At 37.4% G+C, this 10970-nt stretch overlaps 2 protein-coding genes across 2 annotated transcripts in view; both read left to right on the plus strand.

The window, feature by feature from the left end:
- LOC150085819 (transmembrane and coiled-coil domain-containing protein 6) overlaps positions 1-9123 on the plus strand; it is a 234285-nt gene extending 225162 nt beyond the window's left edge. The window contains exon 8 of the mRNA XM_090374704.1: positions 8964-9123. Coding sequence (XP_090230830.1) covers positions 8964-9123 — 160 coding nt within the window. The remainder of the gene's footprint in view (positions 1-8963) is intronic.
- A 14-nt stretch (positions 9124-9137) lies between these two features.
- Positions 9138-10970, plus strand: part of LOC150085820 (uncharacterized) — a 61578-nt gene continuing 59745 nt past the window's right edge. The window contains exon 1 of the mRNA XM_090374705.1: positions 9138-9163. Coding sequence (XP_090230831.1) covers positions 9138-9163 — 26 coding nt within the window. The remainder of the gene's footprint in view (positions 9164-10970) is intronic.

Consider the following 10970-nt stretch of genomic DNA (forward strand, 5'->3'; position numbering starts at 1 on the left):
GGGTGAGACAATGGAGAACAATGGTCAGGGAAAGAGACAGAGGAGGAAAATCATTGAGGAGGCCAAGGTTCCACAAGAACCATAGCGCCATGGAGTAAGTAGGTAATGTTTTAAATAAGTATGCTTACATGGATCATCCACATAAGCATTTCTGGCCTAGGCTATAAAGTACAGATATGCATTGGAGACTTTTTAGGTGTCCTTCATTGTAATCAGTAAACAGATAGAGGAACTCCCCGACTAACGTAATACTTGACTTACAGAAATTCGACTTTACGTGTTTTTGCCAGCCGTTGCAAACTTAAAAAAAATTGTGGAAATGTATTTTGTATCCTGTAGGAATAAATGAAGGTATCATGAAAATATAATGTCAACCCAATAACACATTTTTTTTTTTTTTTTTTAAATTTGTTCAAAGTCCTTGGAAGTTGAAAATTTCGCTATATTACTAAGCTATTTATCTCTCTAAAAGGTCATATTTATAATGGACATTGCACTACCCTTTCATCATTATCATATGTTCCTATTATACGAATCAATTTTGAAAAGTTTGTTGATATTTTTCTAAAGCATGTTTCTGGAGGTCCTAACCATAAAACAATAAAAACAATTTGCACTTTCCGGTTTATAAAGCTTTTCTGTTAATGTATCTAATTATAAACGGGTAGTAAACTCGATCTTATGGCTTTTGCGATAATACTGATAATTGCAGTTGTGTGGGTTTTTACGTTATTATGGTGAAATGTGTTTCCCTTCACTGAAATCTTCAATCGTATGAAAAACAAATTTTCAGAAACTTCTCTTCATTCCTATTTACATATTACAATGATGAAGGGAAAGTGATCAACAAAAAGTGCAAGTGGTGGTAGTGCCAGGAAACGAAACAAAATTGATTTCGAAATGAAGATGAAAATGATTAAGAAGTATGAAGCAGGACATTAATACCACTGCTTGTGTACCATTCTGGAAATCCTCTTGCATTTAAGGGCATCAATAAAGCTACCCTACCTGTGCATTTCTGATCAAACCAGAGAGCATGGATAACAATATCTCTTTTTGAGGATTGGTTTAAATGCTGCTTCATTTCCAAGGTTGAAAAATATTGTAAAGACAACGACATTCCTTTCAAGATTTTGCTTCTATTAGATAATGCTCCTGGACATCCCATGCATCTAGATGATTTCAATTTGAATGCAAGTCATATTTCTACCGCCAAAGATGACTTCACTCATCCAACCTATCAATCAGTGTGTTATTTCAAATTTAAAAGCATACTATTTATGCACAACATTTGCTCAGGCATTGTCTACAATAGACGATGAGAAAAATTTTACGTTAAGGGACTTTTGCAAATCTTACAATATTTACCACACCAACTTAAGCATTAATAAGGCTGACAGAAATTACTAAAAGTTGTTTAAATGGCCCATGGAAGAAAATATGCCCATGGCATGTAAAAGGCTTTGAAGGATTTGAAAAAGACAAATCATATGAAGGGGTTACAGATAAAATTGTAAAGGTTATGGAACTACTTCAGTTGGAGGTTGATGTCAAAGATGTGGAGGAGTTAATAGAGGAAGAAGAGAAGGAATTATCTAACGAAGAACTTACTGACTTGCAGGCAGCGATAATGAAAGAAGAAAATGCTGATGAAGCTCAAGATGAACCAAATGAGGAGCCGAGACACTTCATCACCGGAGAGAGAGAGAGAGAGAGAGAGAGAGAGAGAGAGAGAGAGAGAGAGAGAGAGATGGCAATGGCATTTCGTGACATTGCATTGGCAATGCCGATTTTTGAGAAATTTAATCCTGACAGCGAACGATTCTTAAAAGTTAACAGAGGGGTGAATGATATGCTTGCTTGCTACAAAGAAATCTATGACGAAAAGAAAAAAGCCACTGTCCAGTCATCCATTAATATGTTCTTTCATAAGGTTGAGCAGCCGACCCCTTTTAAATCTCTACAGTGGCATACTTATCAGCTGAAGATGTCGATTCTGGCAACAGTGCTCGAGAGGTAAAACTTACTGATGTTATACCTGTCTCCTCTATTTTTTTGTAATTTTATAATTTTGAAATTTTTTAAATTGCATGCTTTTGTAATTTTTCCTGTGAATAAGATAAAAAATTGGATAAATACAATAAATAATTCTATTTACACATTCGTTGAACATTTCTTTTTTTGATTCAATCAATTCAGCGAGCACAGTTGCAAGTGCTGCACAAGTCTTGGGGGAAATTTCGACTTACGTAGCGTTCTGTGGAACGCAACCCTTACATAAGTCGGGGAATTCCTGTATTTATTTAAATACATTATAATAATTTTCATCAAAATGGTATTCATATTTTATTGTATGTATGCTGAAGCTTAAAAATAAAAAAAGAATTTTACAAAATATATATACACATAGTTATCCATCATGTATTGGAACTCTGTGCCTCTGTAGCCAGGTGGGCAGGAGCAGCAGTGTGTAGCACACGCTTCTTGATTAGACCGGGTTCGAGCCCATGACCACCAAATACGGGGGATATGGAAAGGTCAGGGAATGACCACCGCATATCCCCGGAGCAATATGGCCTTAGTTGCCAATGCTCCTAAAAACCAAATAACAAACAAACAAATCCCAGGGAACTAATGATTAATTCTTGACGTCACATGACAGGTATATGGCAGTCCCAAGTGCCAGTCAGTGAAAAGTAGGATATAAGTTCATGCACACCTAATGGCAAGTGGTGGGGGGGGGACAGAATAGGATGATAATAGGCTTAATTCCTCTACAAGAGGTGTGTAGCGAGATTGCAGGAAGATGAAATGAAAAGTGGAAGGTAATACAGAAAACAGAACGAAACCCCACTCATCCCAAGCCAGGTAGATCACCATTGATGATCCCCCAGAGCATGTCAAGAGTTGAAACAGATTGTGAAAGGAAATTGCAAAGGTATCCTTAATGAGCACCGACCACGCTAGCCAGGTGGGTAAAGTGCCTGCCTGGCAACCCAAAGGTTGCGGGTTCCAATCCCGCCTCGGGCTTGGATCAGAGTAAAATGCAAAAACTTTTGTGCATTATGGCCACAGAAGCCGATGCTAACAACAAACAAAAACAAACAAAAACAAACAAAAAACAAAACCTTAATGAGCTGTAAAGTGCAGATATTCACTTTACAGCTCCTTAAGGATGCTTTGAGAGAGAGAGAGAGAGAGAGAGAGAGAGAGAGAGAGAGAGAGAGAGAGAGAGAGAGAGAGAGAGAGAGAGAGAAGAAAACTGCAATAAGTGTAGACCCAACAACTATTACTGTAGTTATACAGCTGTCATTCAGTAATGTGGTGCCTGTATTGGTGCAGAGAACAAACACTGGACAACATAGCAGTTATGGGATTTGTTCTAAAGGTATATGATGATATGAGTGCATTAGACTATTTCACTTATGTAGTTTTACAAATGTGCTATATATTAGAGACTTTATTTTCTCAATTTTATAATAAATAAAACGAATACTTAACCCTGCAGTGATAGTGTTATACCTGTGAGGTCTAACTCGAAAATAATGAGTCCACATTAACTGTTGGTTGAAAATAAAAATTTTAATTTTATGTGCCTTCCTAAATGTAGAAAAATTTGTTTTTGGTATGGTTGCTGATTTCCCCCCTCCATTCCAGAGTAATAGTGAGAGGAGACCCACCAGTTATAGTGCTACCAGGTTTATTACATATTATTTCACCCTAGTACAGGAATCACATTTACTTGTTACAAAATATTCCTTGTGTGTTTGTTGCTGGCTATATCTCTTATTTTATATTGTCTAGCTTGAGAAATGTTTAGTTTTGAAGTTATATATTAATTGTTATGCAAAATAATATGAAAACATGTGGTTTACTCCCGAGGGAGTTGGTTGTCCAGAATTGTTTTATAAATATTCTTGTTTCAGAGTGAGTGTCTTTCATTATGTTTGTTTCAGTGTTGGTCAGACAGCTAGATATTTCTGTTTGGTAAGTTAAAATACTGTGTTTTCTACTCTCCTCTACTGTTATCTATTTATATTTTGACAAAAGGGGAATGGATGATTGATCTATCTCTTTAATCCCAATGTATGAAGAATGGTATATCTTGGAGTGTGGTGAGAATAAAGGAAGTATGATAATGCAAAAAGTGTGGTATAAAGTATATGTAACTAATATATATATATATATATATATATATATTGTGTGTGTGTGTGTGTGTGTGTGTGTGTGTGTGTGTGTGTGTGTGTGTGTGTGTGTGTTACAAATAAACTGTGACAAAAGATTATACTTTGCAATGTCCATTTTGCATTTAATAATTAGTTAAGAAACACATAAAAACCAAGGAAGTGAAGCCAGTCGACATCGCTGGACAGTGCAGTGTTGAGTCAGTTTGGTGTGACATAAGCATTGGGGGATCAAAATTGAGAGTAGGAGTGTGCTATAGGCCTAATGACTCTGATGAGTATAATAAGGAACTGTACAGGGAAATAGAGTGGGCCAGTAAATCAGAGAGTCTTATAATGGGAGATTTTAATTTCCCAGATATTGACTGGAATTTAGGGGCTGGTTACTCACACACTAGCAGGGTTTTTGTGGATTTATTGGATGATTGTTTTCTACATCAGCATGTTCGGGAGGCAACTAGAGGGAGTAATACTCTTGATTTGATTATCAGCAGTGATTCTTCATGCATTAAGAATCTTCAGATAAATGAACCACTAGGTGGCAGTGATCACAGTGTGCTGAAGTGGGATTTACTCAAAGAGGTAACTACCATTAGGGGTAAAGGGAAGGGTTATTGCTTCCGTAAAGGCGACTACGATGGACTGAGACAGTATTTAAATTCTATACAGTGGGACCAACTGATGATGTTACCAACAGCAAATTCAAAATGGGAAGCATTCAAAGAACTTATCTTGGAAGCTACTAGGCTTTACATACCAACTAAGAAATATTGTTCAAGGTTTAGGCCAAAATGGATGTCAGATGAACTAATGAGGCATATGGCAGAGAAGAAAAATGCATGGGATACTTACAAATTAACACATGACACAGAAGCCTATGATAGATACAAGTTGATATGCAACCAAGTTACAAAGGAGGTTAGGCAGGCGAAGGCAGATTACGAGAAATCCTTGGCAAGGGATGCAAAGAAAAACAGCAAAGAGTTCTTTACTTATGTAAACTCTAGAAGGAAGGGGATGAATCAGATTGGTCCACTTGATATTGATGGGTCAACTGTTGATGATCCTGCTCATGTAGTTAACAAACTAAATGAATATTTTGCATCGACATTCACACATGAGGAGTTATTCAGCAAGGGGAATGCCAGAGGTGTATTCAACTCTACCAGTAAGCTACGGAATCTTGAAATAACTGGGAGTAAGTGGAGGAGAAACTGTTGAAGATAAACACAAGAAAGGCACCTGGGGTGGATGGGATCTATCCAGTTATATTAAAGGAGGCAGCAAGGGAAGTAAGCAAACCCTTAGCCATAATTATGAGAGCTTCCTTGAACTCAGGGGAGGTACCCATAGACTGGAAATGTGCAAATGTGACCCCAATTCACAAAGGAGGATCAAAGGCTGACACAAGTAATTATAGACCTGTGAGCTTAACTTCTGTTCCAGGAAAATTAATGGAGGCACTGGTTAAAGAAGCACTGCAGGATCATTTAGACAAGACTTCAGTTATAGCTCAGACACAGCATGGTTTTGTTAAGGGGAAGTCTTGCCTGACCAACTTGATTGGATACTATGATGCAGTCACAAAAGAACTGGATGCAGGGAATAACTTTGATATTATATACTTGGATCTTAGAAAGGCTTTTGATACTGTTGCACATGGAAGACTGCTACACAAATTGGAGCAGTGTGACATTGGAGGCAAATTGCTGCTATGGATAAAGGGGTGGTTGAGGGGGAGAAGACAGAGAGTGGTAATCAATGGACACTGCTCATCGTGGACTAATGTTATTAGTGGAGTCCCTCAGTGTTGGGTCCATTATTGTTTTCTGTATTTATAAATGATATTGATGATGGTATATCAAGCTTAATGTCCAAGTTTGCAGACGATACAAAGGTTGGCAGGGTTGTCAAGGACACTACTGACACTATGCTGCTGCAACAGGATCTAGAAAGGTTGAGCAGATGGGCTGAGAGGTGGCAAATGAAGTTTAACATTGACAAATGTAAAGTACTACATATGGGAAACAGCAACGCCAGAGCAATGTATCAACTCTGTGGTACTACACTGACAGTGGTAGAGAATGAAAGGGACTTGGGGGTGGTTGTGCAGGCAGATATGAAGTTCTCTGAGCAGTGCAGACGGGCTGCAAGAGTAGCTCATGGAGTATTGTCAATGATATACAGGAATTTTTCCAGCAGGGATAAGGAGGTGATTATTCCATTGTATAAGGCAATGGTCAGGCCACACCTAGAGTACTGTATACAGGTCTGGAGGCCTCATTTCAAGAAGGATGTAGAGCTGCTGGAACGAGTACAGAGAAGGGCAACAAGATTAGTGAATGGAACAAAGGGGTGCTCTTACGAAGAAAGGCTTAAGTTTTGCAAATTACAGTGTCTGGAGACTAGGCACCAGCGAGGTGATCTGATAGAGATGTATAAAGCCTTGAATGGTTTAAGCATGCTCAATGCTGATGGGATTCTTCCTCTAGATCAGAAAAATCACCTGAGAGGGCATAAATTCAAATTGAGGAAAGACAGATGTAGGATAGACGTGCGGAAATTTGCCTTTAGCCAGCGGGTGGTTGGTTGGTGGAACAGACTTCCATCCCTTGTGGTGGAGGTTGATAGCCTAAATAAGTTTAAGGCTCAGCTGGACAGGTATTTTGAACGAACAGAGGGGTGAAGTGGAAGTGGGTTTTTTTTTTTTTTTTTTTTGGCTGATGCTGCATAAGCTTGCTTTCTTGCATTAAATGCCTCTATTAATGCTAATGCTAATTTCTTTTCACACACCATAAAAATAGAAGGTGATATTACTTCGGATAGAGAGTTAGTAACATTCAAATTTCACATGCTTCACAGTGCATCAAATTTAAAATTAAGTTTTAAAAAAATTTGAAAATGGAAATAAATAATGGTGTATCTAATATGTAGGGTGTCCACATTACAAATTATTATATAACAGGAACTACAAAAGATATCAGCAAACAGCTTCTTAAATGGAATGGACAACTGAAAAGGTTAATAAGCTTCCACATGGGGCACCATTTGTAGGATTTCCAAACATTTTTGCTATTTTGCACCAAGTGTTTTTTATCATTTGAGGCATCTCAAAAGCAGTTGCTTCAGTGATTTGCTCTTGAAGTTCATCCAAATTTGCAGTGGGCATATGATACACCCAATGCTTCACATAACCTCACAGAAAAAAGTCCAGTGGGGTTATATCAGGTGAGTGAGAGGGCTGGGGAATTGCTCCTTCCTGTCCAATCCATCAGTCTCAAATGCTCACTTAGAAACTGTTACACAGTCAAAGCGCCTAATGAGGAGGAGTGCCATTTTGCTGAAACAGTGTTCGGTCGATATTCTGCCATCTACGGAATCACAAATTGCTCTAGCATGTCCCAATAACTGTTACTGTTGATAGTAGTCTCAGCGAAGAAAAATGGGCTAATCACCTGGTTATAGGGCACACCTCATATTCAATTTTGGGAAATTCCATTCATGCTCACTAAGAGGCATGAGGGGTTTTGCTGCCCCAGATCCTGCAGTTGTGGCAATTGACCTTAATGGTTAGGTGGAAGATGGACTTGTCATTTAAAGACAACGTTGTCCAGGAAGTCATTTTAAATTCGATTGAGCATATCCACAGCAAATATTCTCCAACGTAGTGGATTGTTCGGTTTCAGTGCTTGCAAAAGTTGGAGTTTGTATGCATTAAAGATTCAGGCAGTGGTGGAGAATCTTGTGAATGGTTGATCGGGTCATTTCTAGTTCTCTGCTTGCACAATGGATAGATTTCTTTAGGCTGGGTGTAAAACTTTCACAAATGCACTCAACATTCTTGACACTTACTGAAGCCCAAGCCACACCCTTTTTATGCTAGATAATGCCAGTTCCGTAAAACTGTTCTACCCATTGTTTAATGGACTTGCATGAAGGTACCTTTCCTCCATATTCACAGTGGTACCACCTTTGCACCGTAACTACAAGTTTAAACTCTGCAAACCACAACACACACACACACACACACACACACACACACACACACACACACACACACACACACACACACACACACACACACACACACACACACACCACTTTCTGTTGTACCATTATCAACATCAGCAGCAACATCTACATGTTACTATATAAAACTCTTTGAGCGACTCTTTCAAATGACATAAACATTATTCATATATCAGCTCTTGTTTGCACTTAATAATCATTTGTAATGTGGTCAATAATTTTTGGACACGCTATATATTTTTTAAAACTATAATATTTTTTAAAAGTATTTATATGTACATATAATAAACAGATATGTATGTATTTGCATATATGAAATGTTGCATGTTTAACAATTTTTTTTAAACTGGAAATGGAAAAGACTAATAGTTTTATGCCTATAGCAGTTTTTAAAATTTTCAACGGAATTAATGTTTTTTGTTGTAAAGTAAGAAGTGTAAAAAAATGCAGTATTTTTTAAATATTTAGTTTTTTAAATTAAAAACTGAAAATTGCATAAAATAGGTATTGCGTTATATTAAGAAAAGGCAAACTATTGGTTTTCTCCAAGCAGTTTTAGAAATCCCTAACCTTTTTCCAGAACGTAAAAAGAAAGTTAACAACTGTCAGGTCATGTACTACCATTGTTGTTATTTCTAAGGGGAATTACCACTGCAGGGTTAAAATAAATTTCTTAAAAATTTTCCAGTGTTTGATTTGCTGTATATGTTATAATAATAATAATAATAATGCACTTTAAAACAAATATAGAATCAATGAACTTGAAAATCATGTGCACAGAGAAGAATTTTTGCAGTGTATTTTGAGGAGCTTGTCTCGTGCATGCATTGAAGATGAACTGGATGTTTCTGTAAGTCATCACAAATATTTAATATTACATACCAGTTTTATCGCTGAAAGTTTCATGTAGCATACCTTATGAACATGTACATGTCACATTATAGCCAAGTGTAATGCTGTATTGTGCACACAAAGTAGTTTTGGCAGAATAATATAGTTGGGCTGGAAAAGAAAAGCCTTGCTTTGAAATATCTTTACTGGTCTAGTTTAACCCTGATTAGTAGCAAAAAATTTGCTGCTGACATTTGACAATTGAAAGACTTCCTTCTGGATCAACAGAATCTTGTACTCCTTGATACTGATGTCTCTACCAGTGTGTACAAATAAAGCTTCTCATTTACTCTTTTAATATACTTTTCATTAATTTTTTTCAAGTTTAATGTCTAAGTTTATATTTACTACAAGCATAGTGATTAAAGAAAATAATTAGGATATGTTACTTCAGAGATATCTACATAAACTAAATATCTTTGATGAGCTGAAACGTAGAAACTGAAGTTTAATATTGGTAAATGCAAGGCACTACATCTGGTTAGCATTACTGCTACCCAAAAAAAAAAAAAAAAAAAAAAAGGTGAATGCTATTTGAATAGTGCCAAACTCAAAGTATTGATAAGGAAAAGAACCCTGAGGTAATTATACAGCCCTATAAAGTTCAGACAGGTTAAGGAGGTCGCTGACTCTCTTTAAAAATTACAGCTGTGAATTACAGGCTTCGAAAAAGTGATAGGTATTTGCTATTTTATTTACCTAATTATTATTTTATATTGTACTTTATAAGTAGCCTTATAGTTCTAGTTACACTGGTTATTTTTATTTTTAATTTAGATAAGAGTTTTTGTAGATTACTACTTAATATACGTAAAACCTTTGTTTAGTTCGAATCTTGCGGCCATTGTTTTGTATAGAGAGTAGTAGGGAATTCAAATTTTTAATTGTGGTAGCTAGGTAGCTCTAACGTAAAAATATATAGCGTAAAACGCATCACTGCATTTAGGATTCTATTAGATAGTGTAGTATTGACAATTAATTAATTAATTAAATTTATTGATCTTATTAATTTAAAATATCATGCCCCAGACTAGAGCAGCAAAGCAATGGGCACAAAGTGGCAGGAGTGCTGTGACTCGGGGGAGAACTGAGGGGAGTGATTCTCCAACGCATCGCAGTCTAAAAAAATGTGCAACTTGTGAAATGTTTGCCGAACTCTCTGGAACAGAACATGATCTAGACAAGGAGGATGTCTTTGTGTGTGCCGGGTGCAGAGAGTGTCTATAAAATGGGCGTCAACACAGCGTTCTAATGGGTGTCAATGAGAGCTTGAGCTGTAGGGTAGATGCCCTCGAAGAAATTGATATGAGGGGCCCGTCAAGCTCTCAGCTGCCGAACTCAACGCCAGAGCTCACTCCTGGGCATCAGGCAACACAGCAGCAATCTCCAAGGCAGAATGCATTAGTCCCACAGGAGTTAGTTATTGTTGGTGACTTTATTGTCAGGGAGCCGGGAAAATATTTCTGATCAAGAAGCGTATGCTACGCACTGCTGCTCCTGCCAACCTGGCTACAGAGGTGCCTCTTTTAAGGTCACAAAGGGTGATATTGTTGTACACGTTGCGCCAATGACATTAAGAGTAGGAGATCTGCAGATTTACCTGTATTTGTTCTGCAGATATACTGCAGAACAAATACAGGTCAATGTTGCAAAAACATCGTGAGTTAGGGTTAAATTTGAAAGTGTCTGCAATTCTGTCCAGACATGATAGGAGAGAGTACATGATGAGAGCCTTGTCAATCAATTCGGCCCTGGAGGGAATGTGCAAGGCTCAAGGGGTAGAATTTTTTTCAGCCTGGTCTGTGCTTGTTAACAGGAGAGACTGCTTCTACAGGGATGGGATACACTTAAATTGAAAGGGTGCAA

The sequence above is a fragment of the Mastigoproctus giganteus genome, chromosome 5 (genome assembly GCF_048544385.1).
Source record: "Mastigoproctus giganteus isolate SK-2022 chromosome 5, ASM4854438v1, whole genome shotgun sequence".
In the NCBI taxonomy this organism is placed as follows: domain Eukaryota; kingdom Metazoa; phylum Arthropoda; class Arachnida; order Uropygi; family Thelyphonidae; genus Mastigoproctus; species Mastigoproctus giganteus.